Source organism: Pteropus alecto, unplaced genomic scaffold (genome assembly GCF_000325575.1).
Source record: "Pteropus alecto unplaced genomic scaffold, ASM32557v1 scaffold50, whole genome shotgun sequence".
NCBI lineage: Eukaryota > Metazoa > Chordata > Mammalia > Chiroptera > Pteropodidae > Pteropus > Pteropus alecto.
The window spans coordinates 9,873,766-9,893,055 of NW_006431918.1; the positions used below are offsets into that span (position 1 = coordinate 9,873,766).

The 19,290-nt window shown below is 38.7% G+C and overlaps 1 protein-coding gene across 2 annotated transcripts in view; it reads right to left on the bottom strand.

Moving 5' to 3' along the window:
• The window catches only part of ARHGAP10 (Rho GTPase activating protein 10), a 242,147-nt gene that overhangs the window by 155,534 nt on the left and 67,323 nt on the right, over positions 1–19,290 (bottom strand). For both annotated transcript variants that reach the window (XM_025042863.1, XM_006906273.3), the window contains exon 4: positions 3,620–3,691. In XM_025042863.1, the coding sequence (XP_024898631.1) occupies positions 3,620–3,691 (72 nt within the window). The remainder of the gene's footprint in view (positions 1–3,619; positions 3,692–19,290) is intronic.

The following is a 19,290-nucleotide window of genomic DNA, read 5'->3' on the forward strand; positions in this document are numbered from 1 at the left end:
ACCTTCCTGGTGCTCCAACACTGAAATGATAGGGTGTGTCCAGAGCACCTACTCCTATTACAGTATGTTTCACAGTGTATTTTTACTGTTTTTATTTGACAGTCTCCCCAAAGAGTTGCCCATTTCTTAAAGGCCGGCCAGGGTTTTAATTCATAATTGAATTCCAGGACCTCACGCTAAGCCATATGATAGGCACCAATAAAATGTTTTTATTACTAAAATGAAAGAAATGTAATTAAGTTAAATCAACATTCATTTTTGCTCTACCAAACTTAATTTTAAAAATCGTTCAGGTATATTTGCTTTTTTACCCATGCTTTGCAGTTACGCAATCTCAGAAAATCAATTTTTATTAAACATTTAGTCATTAGACATAGTCTTGGAAAGAAATATAAAAAAAAAAATTTGGGTGAAGGTCTGGTAGACGGCTGAGGCAGTAATTTGTATTATATGAAATGAACATTTCATATAATTTTTTTTCAACTCTTCTGGCTAAATGTTTCATTCTACTGAATTAAAATGGTAATTGGCTCTTTGCAAAATAGCATTTAAATAGGCCCTATTATCAATATAGTTTATTTGTGTCCTTGTGACCTCTGTATGCTGCTGCTTGCTTGAATCCGCATTTTCATGACTTGATTGTTCAAATATCTGAAAGAGCGATTCTGAATTCTCCCATCATAACTTTTACCAAGTTCTAGTATATTCCTCAGAGTTTTTACGCAATCGACTTGGCTCCTCTGCTGTTTGGGATCTGTGTCAGTTTCCTGTGACTGAATCGACATTTAATGAGCAATGACTATCAATGGTGTGGTACGGACACCTTGGGAATAAGTAGCAAGGCCGTGGGGAAGGCGAAACAGCTGCAGAGGAGGTAAGAGCTGAGCTAGGCCCTGAGGAAAACTCTGACCAGCCAACATGATGTCACGCCACACAGACCGACCTGCGTCCTGCGATGGGAATCGGGGCTTTTTAAGTACAGATGAGAACCTGGAAAGCACATTAGAAAATGCAGCGGAACCTACAGAATGAAGTTGGATAAGCCCAAACCAAACATACATGACTGAAGGGGAGCATATCCGCAGAGAAGCAAACGGTAGAAAAAAAAATACCTTGGGGCTTTTTAAAAATCCAATTTACAAAATCACCTAGCAATTTAGATGATGTTAGAACCACAAGTTAAAAATGTAACTGGGATTCTGAAAACTGGAGAAAAGAATAAACAGAACTGAAAGGGCTTCCATATAAAGGCAAAGGGTAGGGCAGTACCAGATGGGAAAAAGGAGAAGAGAAAGAGAAGATAAACATTTTGATGATGATATCCAAAATATTCTGCTGTGGTCAACTTTTAAAGACTTTTTTAAATCTCTACATGAAAACTGCTTTATGCTGTTTCGAAAAAGATCTTCAACCTAAGAAAATCAAGTTATTTTTAAGTATCCCATGTAAGCAGATGAATCAGTGAGCAAGCACATGTGCTTGTCAAAACAGGATTGAATGTTTAGGAAGCACAGATGTAGAAAATAATCTGATATCCAGATTATAGACCCTTTCCTTGTTCTTCCAGGAGTATCAATAGAATAGGTTAGATTAGATATCTTATATAATAGAGACAACAGATGCAGACAGAATATAAGGCCATGGAGTGTAGTCTTTTCTCTTAACGAAGACTTAACAATCTAATGAAAGAGACAGATGTTTACGTATTGCAAGAAAAATCACCTTTCTATACTGTTTATTATAACATACAAACTGCCAGTTAAAAAACTAAGGCTTCTCCCTATGACCCACAATGACTGGCCTCCTTGAAGCTAATATTAGTAAGTATGACAGTCAACACACATACTGTACTGAACGAGAATGCAGAATGAATCCTTCATAAACTTGAAGTGAGAAGAACAATGAGGAAATTTTAAAAAGAGGACTTCGGGATAGAGTCTGGCCACTAAACAGCTCAAGGCATAAGCTAAAACTATTAAAATAATTTCTCCTCTTAATAGGCCAATTTGCTTTGCAAGTTGCTTTTTAGGATATACTCTGAACAAGTATATCAGAAACTGGAAACGTTTGAGAGGGAAAGGACTCAAAAGAAAATTTGAGGTCAGAAATCTATAAACCCCAGAAAGGTACACAGCAAATTAAAAGAAAATATACTTATTAAGTCACACTCATTTTTCATTTCCAGAATACAGGCCTTGCCCACCACCACCATCATCCTATTAAAATTAGTAAAATAAGAAATGGACATTGTTTACATTTAGCATCTGCCAAAGAAATGTTAAAAGATAAAAGAACCAAGATGTTCAAGCTTTAAAACAGCCTAAGGAGACAAGATAAAACAGATCCTAAAACTACAAAATACAGCAGTCAGATCCCCAAGTCCTTCATTTTACAGATAAGAAATTACAGCCCATTATTTGTCTAGGTCATAGTTGGAAACCAGACCTCCCATCTCCTGCTATGAAGCCAGGAGACACAATCCAGCTTTGTGCAGCTCAGCTAATAATCCCGGGGAGTGGGGAAGGAGGCATTCTTGGGGGAGAGCACCCTGCTTGACTTCCCCTCAAAACTAAGCCCTCCATTAAAAATTATAAAATACTAAGCAACTAATATTTTCACAGATCACTTAAAGGAAAAACTGATTCCATAAATAGCAACTAAAAACCTGGCACTCTTTGGGCCCATCTGTGGAGCTACAGCCACTGAGGCCACAATACTAATTTGTACAAAAGGGTTTTGACAGTGTGTTTAGGAAGATAAAGAAAAAAACCTCACGCCCCCAAGCCATGTGGGTAAAAATAAACGAATCTAAAAATTCTCTTCCCTAACTAAAATTGATGTTATTCTCTTCTCCTTGGACCAAGCCAAAAACAGGCAACAACATACAATGTTACTTTCCCCCCACACCCCCTAATATATGCACGAAATTCAGAAAAGGTTGGTGAAATGTTTTCTCTGGGATAATTTGAAAGCTCAGTTCTAAAGAAAACGTTAGAAGTTGCTAAATATATCCCAGGCTCCCTGTGGCAACATCACTGCATTATTCCCAGAAATCCTGGCTCGGTCCCACATCCTTGAGAACAGACTGTGTGGAACACTCATCTTGGACTCCTGAGCACCTAGGACAACACTGGCACGTAACAAAAGCTCAATAAATTTTCATTAAATCGAAGGAAATTACATCCCAATAACCTAATATTCTCTTCCTAGTTTCGATGGCATCACAGCGTAGCAGCGTTTTTCATCTTCGACTCTACTGCAATGCTACACTGCTCTGTAAAAGTGAGGTCTGCAGGGGCGTAGCTGCATGCGCTACAGAAATGAGATGCTTCTCCTCAGAGCAAATGTGCTGTTTGGTTAAAGATATTCGTAAAGCTCTATATGGAAAGCCGTGGCCCAAGAAGATTACTAAAGGTTTTACTGTCCTGTCCAGGTGTTTTTGTTTTGTTTTCAATTTCATATTCCCCCCAAAAGGGAAAAAAGTATATTTAAAACATAAAACAACAGATGGTTTATTCCAACATCTCCTTCAAAGCTGCCAAATGTGAATAAAGTATACACGAAGCAGCAGAGGCATCTACATTTTGTGTTTACAAGTGAACTCAAATTAGACACAAACCTTTACAGCTCCCAGTTGCTCTTTTCTGAATTTTTCCAAGGGTTTAATCAGGGTTTCGGTAACACTTAATGCCTAGAGAACAAGAGTGATAACAAAAGAACATCGTATTAGGTTTCCAAAAAGGAAAAAATTAGTATTTCATTTCCCTCTTCCACCCCACCCAGAAACAAAATGAACAACATATTTAACTGCTTTATCTCACCCTGCCAAAGCAACCATTAAATCACTTCTAAATTTATTCACACACAAGATCTCCATAAATATTTTCAGGGAAGAGGAGGTAGGGCAAAGTGCCAGTGAAATGTGCAACACAGCTCTTTCTTGCAGGGAATAGCAAGAGGGTTGTCTTTAAACAACAAAGGGGTCTATCACATTTATTAACAGAACACTTCTGTTTGAGATTTTTTTCCACCCCCCCAACTCAAAAATTTAAAAGTCAATTACATTCCATTATTAGTTATCAGACTACATTATGCAAAGGGCTAGGTTTGTGGCTACAAGTTTAAATATACTCGCTCTGCCTTTCATTGCTGAAAATTCCTCATGAGTATTTAAGGTACATCAGTAAGGCAGAGTCACTGGAGCTCAGGAGTCAGAGTAAACACTGGGTGTGGTAGCAAACAGTACAGAAGACGGAAGACACAGACTCCAACCACCACATTCATTCTTACGACGGCTGGTTTGGGGCTTTTCGTTTTAAGACTGAATCTATAACAAACAATGCTGAGATCAAAATAAGAAATATTTATCTAAGGAGAATGCAATTAACATCAATATGCTGATGAGTAGTGAGTTTCTCATGCTTTCTTTCCAGGACACCAGATATATGCAGAATAAAAAAGGAAACCTCAAAACACTTTACAATAATGTGCCATCCCTCATTTTACCAAAAAAAAAAAAAAAAAAAAAAAAAAAGAGAGAGAAGAAAGAAAAAGAAATAAAAAAGGCCCCCAGAAATCCAAGCTAAAAATCACAGAAAATAATAAAAATAAGTGACTTAAAATAAGAAAGGATACTTAAGTTAACCAAAGGCTCCTTTGCAGTGTTTTATTATATAAGGATTTCTCCCAAAAAGACCATTCACACTGTGAGATAGGAAATCCTCAAAAAAAGTGATAATGCCCAGAGTGTGAACTCCAACCGGGTTCCACTAGCTCCCACTCTGACAATTTGTTACTTAGGTGTCAAAAAGCTGAGGCAACAGAGATATCAAAGAGCAACAACCAGGCAAAGCAAAAGGATCGTCTCCAAAATATGTTAATTTTATTCTCTCTACACTGAAGAAAATGTAGCCGGTACCAATGCCAAGCCAGAGCCCCTTCATACTCTAAGAACAGAGCAGGGACAAAGTGGCACAACCCAGAAATCCCTCCTACCCAAAACAGTATGGGATGCCCCAAGTTCCACTTGGGAAAGCAGATATGAAAGGTTCTGCAATACATTTTAAAAAGGATGCAACTGCCATACATCTCATATTAATCTAAGTTCCAGGTGCTGGAGATACAACATGAACAAAACTAGTACATTCCCTGCCCTCCTGGAACTTAATGTCTAGCCGGGGAGACATACAATGGATACATGAGTGCATAAGTAGATGTATAACTGCACATTCTAGGAATTCCTCAGAATGGAGGAGTAAGGCTGTGATGAGGAATTTATTAGAGGAGATATAAGGAGAAATGTGCTCAGGGAGAGAGCTTCACCAAAGAAATGACATTTAAGCTAAGACGTGAGAGATGAGAAGGCATTAACGGTGAAAGAACAAGCGAAATTGTTTTCAGCCTGAAATGTGAAGGCAAAGGATTAAGGTGAGGAGTTAAAAAGTATTACAGGAAAGGCTGGGGCATGTGAATGGAAAGAGATGAGTGAAGGAAGGAACCAGAACACACAGAGCCCTGTGGGCCCAGGGAAAGGTATTCTATTTGGGGTATAATGGGAAGGCACTAAAGAGTTTTAAGCAGTGTATTGACACAATGACATTTAGATCTTTTTAAAGATTACTCTGCCTTCTCTGAGAAAAAGAGATTAGGGGTGAGGAAAACAAGAGAGAAAGAGGAAGTAGTAGAAGGCTTCTAGAACAATACAGGCAAGAGATGATGGTGGCCTGAAGGTAGTGAAAACCAACAGAAGTAGATTTGAGAGATATTTACAGAAGGAATCAAACTGATTGATGATGGACTGAGTGTGGAAAAGGTGAAGATTTCCCAGGGCACTCCCAGATTTCTAGCATGAGCAACTGAATAGACAAGATTACTATTTATTGAAATACAAAACTTTCGAGAAAGAGCAGTTAAGAGCAAGCACTAAGGGATTATTTTAAATTTGGCATGCTGGGAGACACCCAGAAGACTGGTAAAATAGGTTGACAGAAATACACGTTCACAACCTAGAAAAGAAGCCTATGACTTCAAACGCCATCCACTTGCGCGTGACTACCAACTTTCTAGCTCCTATATAGAAAGTTGATAGTCACGCGCAAGTAAATAGGAGCTAGAAAGTTGGTAGTCATGCGCAAGTGGATGGCGTATGAAGTCATGGTACATAGGTAGGATGTGGCAGAGGACAGAAAGATAAGGTCAGGAAGAGGAAGATCAGGAGGAGAGGACCGCAGTGGAGACTAGGAAGAAGCTGCCAGGGTGATGGATGAAAGAAAGGTTTAACTGTGTGAGCTGAGAAGAAATCAATGAAGGAATGACACCTTAGCTATACATGGAAAGCAGGGAGAAAGAGCTAAAACGGAGTTAGTTAATGACCGAAAAGTAAGACATGTATGGGAACAACCCTTCTTCAGAAGGATGGCCATGAACGACACGACAAAGAGATAACTGCTGAAAGGGGACATGAGGTAAAGTGCGGGCAGTTTCCAGTTTCCTTTTCTTTTTAATATGGAAGATCAGTAATTACGAGTTGAGAACGCATCTAAATGGCCAAGTGAAGAACCCAGAAAAGATGGTTCAAAGGCTCCAATGTGGAAGGAGATGGAATGCTGCCCACGCATGGGTGCTGACCTGTCATAAGGGTAGATGTCCCTCTCCCCTACTCCCCTGCAGGAGGAGGTAAAGCGAAAACAAGTGCCAGTACAAATGGGTTTGCAGATCTCACGAGGAAAAGCTGAAGGAGTTGCTACCAGATTGTTATTCTGTCCATGAAGTACAAGGCAAGGTCACTTACAGAGACTTTGGGCATGAGAAAAAGTCTGAAGAGAGAGGAGAATGATTGGAAGAATCATGACAAACAGTGGGTAACCCACTTCCTACAGAAACATGAACATACATTTCTGGGCAGTGCTGGCCCTTGGAGACAGGTGAGCAGGAGTTTATGAAGACTTTCAGCAGCCTCACTGTGAGATTTTTCTTTAGCAACACAGGGGGAAAGTGAGTGGTTAGGTTCACCCTGGACGAGAATATTTCCAGGAGACGTAAATACATCAGTGTAACGTGATGTGGGAAGCACAGTGCTGGCGAGCTGCACACAGGAGGAAGCTGCCGGGTAAAAGAGGACTTCCTGAAAGGGATAATGCTGAGCTGAGCTGGAAACAGGGACCAGGAGTTCTCTGGGTAAAGGGTAAAAGAAGGAGAGGGGGAAAACAGCAATTTCGGGGCATGGAACTGAACGCAATTCAGTGTCAAGGAAGTAGATGAAGAAGTCGGGAATCAGGAGAGGAGACTGAAGAGATAGGTTGGGTGCCATTAGCCACCAGAATGGCACACAGGAAGTGCTCAGCAAATGCTAGATGCAGGCATCGATGACACGAATATATGCAGGGTTTTAAAAATGTGAACCCTAAAATTCCATACTCTGTCCACAAAAGGACCAGGCCACAAAGATTGCACAAGAGCAATTTTTAGGTCATTCTCTTTGTCTTTCCATTTGGAGAATTAATCTGCTGCAATGTCTGACTTCCAAGGGCCAACGGTAGTGTAGGAGAAGACTCTCAAGGGTTTCTGTGTTACTGTTTGCAGATCGGTAAGCAAATTTCCGAAATAAGGAAAGTAGTTGTGACAGATACCACTCTAATCAATTCTTTAACAAAAAAGCAATTGAAAAAATTTTAACTTAGAATTGTCATTTTTCTTTAAGGCTGATTGTGTCACTTCTGAACTGAACCTTAAACATTCTGCTCAAGAAAAAATAATAAAGTAGCTACTAAACGCTTCAGTAAGGCAATGCTGGTATAGCAACAAGAATTGTTTTCTTCTTTTCCTCAAAATAAAGATTCCATAGAATCTCTCACTTCCTTTTATAATTTCATAGAAGTATTATATAATATTTGTTAGTAATAAGTGTTACTGAATTCTAATGCCAAGACATGATTCTTCTTCCCCCAGACACAAATGAATATCAAAACCAGGATCACTCTCTAAAACTCTAAAGGCAACTTCTGGTGATGACAGTTTCCAATTTGAGAGACAGCGTAAGTAGTAATAGTGAGAAAAGCTTTCAAACTTACACATGAGAAATCTATCAGATAACTTAAATAGAGAATGAAAGCAAATACAGAATGTGATTTTTATAAATATACATATAAGATAATATTTTTTTCTCATAGAACACTTGAACCATCCTCCATTAGAAAGAAGCTATGACTAGGCTTTGCTACTGAGCCATGAAGAGGATTTTAGACAGTCTTGCTTAGAAACAGAAGGCATCTACATGAACATAAAGCATGTTAATTAATCAGTTGATCTTAGAGTAGGGGTCAGCCAACTTTTTCTGTAAAAAGCCAAATGGTAAATAATGTAGGCTTTGTGCCACCATAGGGCCTCAGTCGCAACTACTCAACTCTGCCAACTCAGTGCAGGAGCCGTCACACACAGTCTGTGTTCCAACAAAATTTCATTTTCAAAAACCAGAGGGGAAATGGGTTTGGCCCACGGGCCATAGTTGACTGAACCCTGCCTAAGAGAATTACTTTGAGTATCAGGGTATGACATGTTCTACTTACTCCTATCTGGTTGTATATTTTTTAAATATACATGTACCATATTTGCAGGGAACCAAAAGTTGGGAGGGAAGGTTGAAATATTGGATGAGAGAATCACAGTTTGATTAGTTCACAAGCTGAAAAGAGAGTTTCAAAATATTGGCTACATAAGGTAATTTTAGGCAATAAATGCAATGAAGAAAAAAAAAAACAGCAATAGCCTGGAACAAGCAATCTATTGGGTTTCAATGCTGAAAGGCTCAAATATAAGTTATTTTAACAACAGTTTATATGAATTAAATACTGGGCCTACAAGTGCAATGAAGAAAATAAAACAGCAACAGCCTTGAACAAGCAATCTATTGGATTTCAATGCTGAAAGGCTCAAATGTAAAAGTTATCTTAACAACAGTTTATATGAATTAAATACTGGGCCTAAATAGGAGCTTTAGCCCCTAAAAATCTGAGTTAACTGTAAGTTCAGCATGTGCCAAAGCAGTCCTAAATTGTTTATTAGAAGATAATAAACAAGTACGTACACAGGTTACGTGTACTGTTCAAATCCAAACAAAGTAATCACTTAATTTGTCCCATAAGATCAGAGCCTATCTCAATCGTAGGTACCACATTTTAAGAGAGACATTTTCTAACTGGGACAATGTGACCAAAATGCTAAAAAAGAATTAGGAGGAACAGGTAACCAGTGTTTAATGGGATTGGGGAGGAAGAGAACATTTAAAGGGAACATGAAATCTGCCTTGAAATATTTAAATAGATACTGTGAGAAAGAAAAAAAAATCATTTTGATTTGCTTAAAGAGGACAAAACCAAATTTAATGGAGAAAAGCTATAGACCAGATTTGGGTTTGCTATCAAGAGGGGCTCAGTAAGAACTACAATGGACCAGGCAAAGTAGTGACCTTTAGCTCATTCCACAAAAACAAGCATAAGCTAGATATCTGTCCAGGGACACTGCCACAGATCGCTGCATTGAGAGAAAGTTGGCCCCCAAAACCTCTGAGGTCCTATCCACTGCTGTGATTCCAGGAACTCTGTAAGAGTTGAGAGACACAGAAGCACAAACTACATTTCAATGTTGCCTTATAATACATGATGGCAACCAAAGAACCCAAGAGAACTTCATGACTCAAAATAAAAGAACAAGATTACTATATAACAGTCTGGGGAAGCTAAAGTTTTTCCCACCCGTTGAGTCTGAAATCCCTTTTTGTTAATAAACATTTGGATATACGAATGTAAATGTCTAAAAAGGACATATATAGTCTAAGCTGGAGCTGAGAAATATGTTGACAGTATGGCTAACCAGCAGAGAATCAGACCCCACTGTGGGAAGGAACCACTGCCACTACTTCGAAATTATCCCATTTGAGATCAAAGGCTAAGTTCTGAAGTAAATTCTGAAGAGACTAGGGCTTAGGGCTAGGAACCCATATTTAGTAAAAAGGCAACAAAGGCAAAATGACATCCTATGATATCTTTAATAACAATTTTTTTAAATCTTGGTGTAGGTAAAACCAGGAATGAGTTGGCATAAGTACTAATCATGACTTTCTAATCACTCAGTACCAGCAAGGACTGAGTCTAATGAAACAGAAGGATCATGTCTGTTCCTCATGGCCTCATTATTTTAAGCCTAGATTCCAAGTTTTCTTGGTGCCAGAGGAATGCACTATCTAAGAGCAAAGGATAATTTCCAGTGCTTTCTCCCATGACCTTCCAAATATTTCCCATCTCGTTAGACTAAAGGGAAAACTCCACTTTCCAATCCCAAAGTCAGAATAGCAGCAAAGAAACCATCCGGCAAAGGCATATGACAGTCCTCATTCTCCCTGAAGTAGAACCTTGAGAAAGGGTACCAAGGAGCTATCATCACAACATAGCTCCCAACATGAGAAATATTTTCCCTAAAATTGTTCCTCAGAAAAAAAGAGACTTGCACTACATAAAAATCTTTCAGCGTTTTTTTAAGGGGTGTACTTTCCATTATTTTAATCAATAAAAAACTGATTGAGGAATCTTAGCCTGAAATAGCCCCAATCACACTTAGTTTCAGATGCTTAGAGATCACAAATAGTTATGGGTTAGAAAAACAAGGGAAATTTAAGAAATGTGAGAGATTTAGTTGTCTCTCTGGAGATGACATCAAAATTATTAGTATTGTTTTCGTAAAGATCACTTTAAAAGGAACAAGGTAAGTGGTTACGTTAAAAAAAAAAGAATCAAGAAAATACATCTCCGGGATAAATTTTTTAAAGAGACTGTCCAAACCACTGCAAATGGGTACCTGAGGCTTGAGATAAAATTTCCAATGAAAGCATCATAGAGATTTTAAAACGTGCTGCTATATCTAAAGAACTCAGACAGATATGGCCAGGTCTTACTGTGCAAAGCTGTGCTGAAAGAAACAGAATGTGCCTGTGATAAACATACTAATGTCTAAGGTATCAAGGAATAACTTTAATGAAATAAGTGGGAAAAATATTCCTAAATTATACACTGATAATTTTAAAATACATATTTAATCAACTAAATAATGAAAACAGACGTACATACATATGCATACCTTAAAGTGTATAAATTGAAGCAATCCAAAAATTATTTTGTTTAATCTTCGCATGAGAAAATGGTATTGCCTTATAATCAGACATAAACGTCATAGGTAGTGGATATCTGTCCTTTTGGGCTACCCAGCACTTGAAACCTCTTCCTATGTTTGGGGACTTCTCCTACCTAACGAGGCAGAACCCATCTTTCATTATAAAAGCTGAAAATGACCGACTCTTGCTCTCCCAGACATCATGCAGTGAGGTACTGGCCCCCAGCCAGAGTTCCATTCCTCAGATGCTCCTGCCTAAGACTCTGACTTGCAAGCTGGTGCTTCAAAACATCGGTGACCAGAAAGTCTAGTGGGTGGTAGCCACTACTCCAGTTCCCAGAGGCAGCAGCTGTATCAACAGCCACAAGGGACTGTGATGTTGCTGGTACAGGTTATATTATTTGGACCAGGTGGCAAAGTGGTGACTCTCTTCTCTATGCTCAGCTTTGCATCATCCTTGGTTCCCACAACCCTATAAAGATACTGCAATCTACCTAATATTCTTTAATAAGTTCCTTTTCTGCTCTGAACAGCTAGACCTTGGAACTGAGAATTCAGACGAATATAGGATTAATACTGTAACATTTTCAGAACCTTAAACAAGCTTGTCAAAATTCTTTCAATACTATCCTCAATATTCCTAAGCAAGATTTTTCTGCTGACTAAATCAACTCATTTTTAGTTACTCCCATCCACACTGATCCTTTGCTACTTTTTTCCATCCAGCCAGGCAGGCTCTCCCTGTCCTGTGCATTCCCCCATCAATCACGGATCTCACGGATCAAATTTTCATAAGGAAATTAAAGTCCTCCCACTTTATTTTAGTGGCTGAAATGATAAGAGAAAATCAGAGAGTCAAAGACTCTGATATTGACAAAAGATGAAGTTTCACAACTCATTTTGCTAAAAGAGCCCCATACCTCAATGTCAAATAGAAGACCAACATTTTCTCATTTGAGCTCAGTCCTAACTAGTTGTTTTTAGACCATAGAAAAAAACAATTATCTCATTACCTGAATATTTTCAACTGTAAAGAAGGAATAATATTTGCTTTCTACCCATTTAACACAAGTAAAAAGAGAAAGATAATGTCATAGAAGTAATTTTAACTTCCGAACAAATCTCTGTATATTTTATTTTTAAGCACAGTTCAAGGTAATCTAATCCAGGTACAAAAAAAACACAAAAACAAACAAAAAAAACCCAATGTAAAAATGAAATTAAATTTTATAGTGGTAGCAGCTCAAATACAGTAGCTAAGAACTAGCAAGAATCTTACTCAATCCATACACAACCTGTGACTGGGACACAGGTGCAGAGGTGCTGTAAATTAACTGTATAGAGTTTCAACCTGAAAATCAGAAGCAAATTAATATGAAATGGTTCCTTGAATGTCTGATTTCAAAACTATGGCAGTCTCACTTAAGTGCCTAGGAACCATAATTTATAAAATATATATTCCAAATTCACTAGTTCAGTTACCACAGTTCTGCTTTCATTCACACAATCTAAGAATAAAAAATGCCCAATAAGAGTTTTTATCAACTTTCAGTCCTAAATTCTGAATAGCTTAAAACCTAAGACTATGACTTGGCTCTTGAAAAAATAAAGTTAGGTTAGTGCATCACACAAGTTTAAAATCCTCTTAATGTTTATCTCCTTGAACGAATATCTTAGGATCCGTTTGAAGGGGGGAAAAAAGGTTTGCATCAATTTTGGAAAACAGTAATTTTAAAAAAAGTAGTAATCATACTCAGATTGTTCACATCAAACAGACTCCACCAAAAGATTATTTTTTTATGATACTTAAGAAAAATTGATAATCTTCAAACAAAAGCTATTGGATATATTAGGAATGAGTTAACCTAATAAAGACGTGCAGAGATTCAACCTTGATTTTCTTTCCATCTGTGCACAAGACAACAAGGCACTAGCTTCTGTTTTAAAAACAAAATAAATACTTGGGCAGAACATTATGAGAAGAAATAAAACCCCATAGGAGTAAAAGATAAGCCTGTCAAGAAAGCTGTAAAAGTATCACGGGAATTTGCAATTTTGTTTTTTTTTTAGCTTTATGTAAGAGAACATTTTAATTTCAGAAGTGAATGGTATAACTCAGTGGCATACCTAGAAATGGAACCTCATGAATGATAAGACAATAAACTGTTGGTTGAATCAGGAAAACACGAGAGAAGAGAAAGAGAGAGGAGAGAGAGAAGAGAGACAGGAGAGAGAGAGAGAGGAGAGAGAAGAGAGAAATGAGAGGGAAGGAGGGGGAGAGAAAAAGCTATTCAGAAAAGAACACCTACGCCTTTGCCCAATGACAAAGAGATGAGATCTCCAGACCTTCTGTGATGCCTGGGCTATCTGAGTGTCCAAGAGAGAAAAGGAAAGGTATGGAATGGAAGGGCTCTTGATAACACACTGTCCACTACTCAGCCAGCAGCTGAGCACCTCGACCTGGCGAAGACCTAATTCTTCACTGTATCCTCAGAGGCTGGAACACTGCCTGGCTTCTAACTGGTATTCAAATATATTTGTTTTATGAATGAAGTGGGATTCTCTTATAAATTTAGATTATATAAAAAAACAGAGTTTCTACCGAAATGCAACATTTCCTGCTGGCAGTAATAACAGTAACCATAAATACCTCTGCTGAGTCTCCTGTACCCATTATCTCTGACTCAAAACAGCCTGTTTCTGTGTTAGTCCAGTCTTCTAAAAAGCAGACATTAAGACAGGATTAGAGATACAAAAAAAAAATTTATTAGGGGAAACGTCTGTGAGAAAAAATGGGGGTGGTGGGGAGCCAGAGGAGGCTGGAGAAGGGCTGTCAGTCAGACAGTGATGCAGGGCTGAGCCCAGGGTAAGGAGGCAGGGAAGGAAGGAAGGAGTTGGGTGGACACGTGTTAGACTGCAGTGCAGTTCAAGGGGGAAGTTGGACAAGGTGTCAGGGACTCCTGGAGCCTAGGCCGCCTGTCAGAGGACGCCAGAGTCCCCGTAAAGAAGCCTGCGTTAGTGACCCTGCCGTGCTCACTCACTAGCAGGAAGCAAGCATGGGAAGCATGGCCTTCATAAAAATGTGGTGATGGAACCACAGAGCAGCTAGGTCTGATGGTCAGCTACGCTCCCCGTAGCTGCGAATCTGAGAGCTGCTCATGGCTGCCCCAGCTTCAAAGTCCATATTCTTTCCACTACACTATCACGGCCACTGATATTCTTCTGGACCTCTAATAATCCCCACCACCATTTTAGTAATGTATTTCATTAAATCTAATATGCCATGAATAGTAAGACACTCTACTGTTTTATCTACTATAAAGAAAAAAATGCTGCTAATGAAATCTCCGTTTAATATCGTAATACTTAGAACTTTTATGTTTATTGAAGAATTTCTTTGAGAGTTAAATATATTTTTATCATGTATTCCTCTTGTGTATACATAAAAAAGAATAAACAAACGATTTAAGATATTTCGAAAACTTCTTCCGAGTTTAAACTCTTCTGAATCACTTTTCACCCATCATCGACATCTGGTTTCCCTCACATGCATTTTCCTCTGTATTGTCAAGAATATTGAAGATGTATTTTTTTCTTTAAGGAGTGCTCCACTATGGTATCCAGGATTTCCTTTCAAAATGATGGCACCCACTCTTTAGGTACTGAAAGCCAGCACTTCCTCAACTTAGCCAGAAAGTCTCACTGGCAGGTTTTCAAACCACTATTAGGATTCATATTTCTTCCTTAAGTGGTCTGCTCATTAAAATATTGAAACAGGTGGACGGCAGTTATAAGGACACATATCTATTTCACCCATGTTCAAAGGGGGACAAGAGGGTATTAAATCTTACAAAGATCCAAAGGCAACGAATAACGTCTTTAAGATACCAGAAGGTAGGAGAAAAATTCAATTTCAATCTCTGCCGCCAACTTATTTCATGATGTGGATGGAATCGTTCCACCCCACTCAGTTCCAGGAAGCCTCCTTTTCTTAAATCAAGGGGTTAAATGTAAGTCACCCTAAATTCCCTCTCAGCTCTTTCTTTTAGGGGCCAAGGCCATACCACCAAGCACTTCATGACAGGATCTGAAGAATGATTTGAGGTGCCCTGCCTCAACTCAAAATATTTTTCTCATGAAACTAGGTTTAGCTAATTCTCACTAATGAAACTACTTTTCTGAATTAGGTAACAGATGAGCAGACTGGTCACATTCTAGTGTCCCTTGTCACGCAGGGCGGGGGCGGGGGAAGAGGTGGTATCTGTTCTTTGCTCTTTCAGATCACTATTAAGTGGTTTATCAGAAGAGCGAGCTGATTCCTAAGAAGCAGAGAACAAGTCCAAGGATACTAAATATAGGGAACATAAGTTTCTACAGGGAAGTAGAATGAGGATGACAAGGCTAGAAGGCCACAGATGACAATGAGTCACCAATAAAGAGGACACTGAGTCATGAGGCATGACCTCACACAAAAGCAGGTCCGGGAAGGAATCCAGGTCTCTTGCCTGAGACATCCTCATTCACGTTAGAATTCTGATTTGAGTTCATCCTAACTGTAATCTCTATAGGATTCTGGGTCAGTGAAAATTCAGCTCTCAAAAGGTACACTCTACCAAAAAATAAAAAATAAAAAATAAAACCAAAAAACAGGTTTCATAAGGACATCCACATCTGACTGAATCGCTATGGATTTACAAGAAAAAAAAAATAGGATGTATATAAAAAAACAATATTGCAAAATTATAAAGATAAGTTCCAAGGAGAAAAATTCTCCATAAAGTTAGATACTGACAACTTTTAAACTAAACTGAAGAATGTTTTCATAAATAAATTCAAGATGGAATTTCCCCCATGTAAATATGCCTGCTAACAAATTCCACACAAAAATATGTCACTTTATCTGTAAAAGAACTGATTAAAACAGGCTTGATATACCACATAAAATAGAATTATAGTAAGATGAAACTGAAGGCACAATCTTTCCAATGGCATGGCATGCCCCAGGTACCTACCACATTATAGAAAGTCACGAGCAATGCTAAACGCAAATTAAGTAACACTATAATTCCTAACAGCAGAAGCCTGCTCCACTAAGATAAAGGAGCTAGACAGAGTCCAAAATCCTCTGGAAATGACACCTATAGCTTAGCTTTTTAAAGATTATTTTAACTTCATAGTAGACAAAAAGTCACCAAAAAGCAGTTTATAGTGCATCCAACTTGCAGACAGCTCTAGCTCCTAGGCTAGGAATGCCAGCTGAGATTTCCCTGGCCTCCCAGGCCAGTGGTTCTGATTTGAGCATGCTCGGCAACAACCCGGAGGGCTTATTAAAATATATATTGATGGGCCCCACCCCAGAATTTCTGACTCAGCAGGTCTGGGGAGGAGCCCCAGAGTTTGCATTTCTGGCATGTTCCGAGGTGATACTGATGCTGCCTGGGCCAGGGATCAAGCTTTGAGAATCACCGCCCTAGGATACACTAAGGAAAGATTATCATGAAAACTTCTACCAAAAGGTAAAAGAGATTTAGTTCATTTTAGCTGTTTTTTTTTTTTTTTAAGTATTGTGAAACAATTTTGAAAGTAAAAGAAAAAGATATGTGGAACAAACATCAGCATCGAAAACCACAAAAGATATAGAAATCACTTTAACTATATTATCTGTATGATATCTGAGACAAAGAAAAAATGAGAAAGGAGTGAAGCAAATCAGACAAGAGTTGAGGAAACACCTGACTTGTCAGAAACCATCTAAACAATATAGTAACAAAGCCGTCTGTACTGAGATGCCTAAGGCCTTCTTTATCAGAGCATAAGCTAAAAGCAAATCACCCAGCAAGTGTCAAAAGCCTCAGGAGTGTGTACCATGGGGTCATCCTGCTCAAGGGTAAAGGGATGCAGCGGGTAGTGAAGACACTGTCTCGTGTCTGCTTGCTAGCCCAGTGGATCCCAGCCCATGCTGGATGAGAGGGAGGCGCCTTTTGTGCTCTATCTGGCCAGCTCAACCTCCTCTTCTCCTCGCATCCCCTCTTCCCAGAAGCTTTCCTCAACCTCTGCGCCTCACACAGCTACCCTCATTTGCCATAACTCTCAGAAACTGAACAGCCGTGTTTAAGAAGACAAAATCAATTGCTAAAAGGATACATGTAGAGAAGTAAGTACAGTGCGAAGTGCTTTTAAAAGAACACCATAAACATTAGAGCACTATTTTAAAAGTTCTTACATTCCTGGCCAGCTGCCCACCTCAGATAAGTACGCCCTGTCCTGCCATGGCAGAGAGAACACCCCCGGAATGCTAGCAGCAAAACACACAATACTCTCCTCGGAGAACAGGCACTGAAGTGAGCACAATTCTGGCCACTCGGGTTGGCAATATTAATAGCAAAAACTACTCACTTTAAAACACTGTCCTGAAGAAGACAAATTAGCCTTTCCAAGTACAAGGCACACCCACCCACAGACCTGGCCACAGGCACAGAGGGCAACACTCCGACTTGCTAGACCGGCCTTCTTTCCACTTCACTCCCCGACAATTCGTTTCTGTAGCTACAGAACTGCACACTAGTTGGGAGATAGACAAACATATTCCTCCTTCTTTTCCAAAATCAATGACTTTAACTCGAAGAGGAAACCAGTGCTTCGTTTCCATCTTTCCTTACCTGGTCAACTCTGATTCACCTGTCAGCTCAGGAATAGTGTCTTCAAAAATGCCTTCCCTGAATTCCCTGACCTCTCTATTACTACACGGCAGGCTGAAGTTACACGCTCTTGGCAATTCCCCCTGATGGACAGCTAACTACTCAAGAGTAAGAACAATGCCTTTGCCTTCACGGCATTTGGCACAGTGCTAGGCATGCAGTAGGAAGTACTTCTTGGAATATGAGTACACACACACTATATACACACACACACACAATTTAGCACACAGATTGGGCACGTGAATATACATATACCTATTGGCTGAAAGCGGACGTGGAAGAAAATGTTCCCTGATTGTTGAGCTTCCAGAAGACTTTACTCCTTAAAGCCCCAAATCCTATTTTAACATTTATTTAGAAAATGGAAAGCTTATAAAAAATATATTTGGCATTGGTCTTTGCTTTCTAAAACACAGATTGTATACATTTTTTTAACATTTTGATTGCTCGGTATTAATTACGAATTTCTAATTATTCTGCTGCCCCACCATTTAATTTAGGACTTCAATGCTTTTAAAGATTAAGTGACCACTAAGATTTTGGTAAATTCTTGCAACCAATTTTAGAACATTTCGACTGCTATTTTACAGCTATCATTTTGCATTCTTTTTTTAATATATGGCTTTTAATCTGCTGCTGCTGGTTTCTAACAATTTGAAGTAAAAACAAGAGTTTTTAAAAGTTTTCAGAATACAATGGCATCCAACTGCGTAAAGACCGTCCTTATTTTCTTGTTACTGTGTAGGGGAGCTATGAGCTTGTTAAACTATACAAGGGCTCTGCTCGGCATCTCTGTCCCCCGAACTCCAGCTCAAATACCGCTTCTCTAAATCTGTCCTAAGAAGCACACGCTTAGCTGTCCCCCACCCAGTGCAGGCTGCCACTCTATACCTTTGTTGTTACACTTAGTATAATGATTTTAATTCCCTTTTTACCAGTTATTCTCCAGAACCACACTGGACACCTGAGGAAGGTATCTTTTCTTATTCAAAAGTTTAAGACTGGTGTCTAGTAAACCATCAAAGATTTTTTTTAGTAAGTATTCAAAGTTATTTAAAGAAACAAAGGTAGCCATAACGATCCCATACAATTTACGTGGTTAAAAAAAAAGTGATCACATACTGTCAAGATCAGACAGGTATACCCCAAATAACATCAACATAAGGTAAATGCAAATTTTTTAACTTTTATTAACTTCATTATTATAACTCATTGATAACTCAGGAAGTAGTGTCTTAAAGATCTTTTAACATTAATAGAAAAGTATCAGGAATTCTCATCAAGGGAAAAAAAGGGAAGAAGAAAAACCTATAAATTAAAAGAGACTTAGAAACTTGTCAATCAAATGCATCTTGCTGGACCTAGATTCAAACAAACTAACTGTTTTGGGGGGAAAAGGGAGAAGAATTGACAAAATGTGAATGAGTATCAT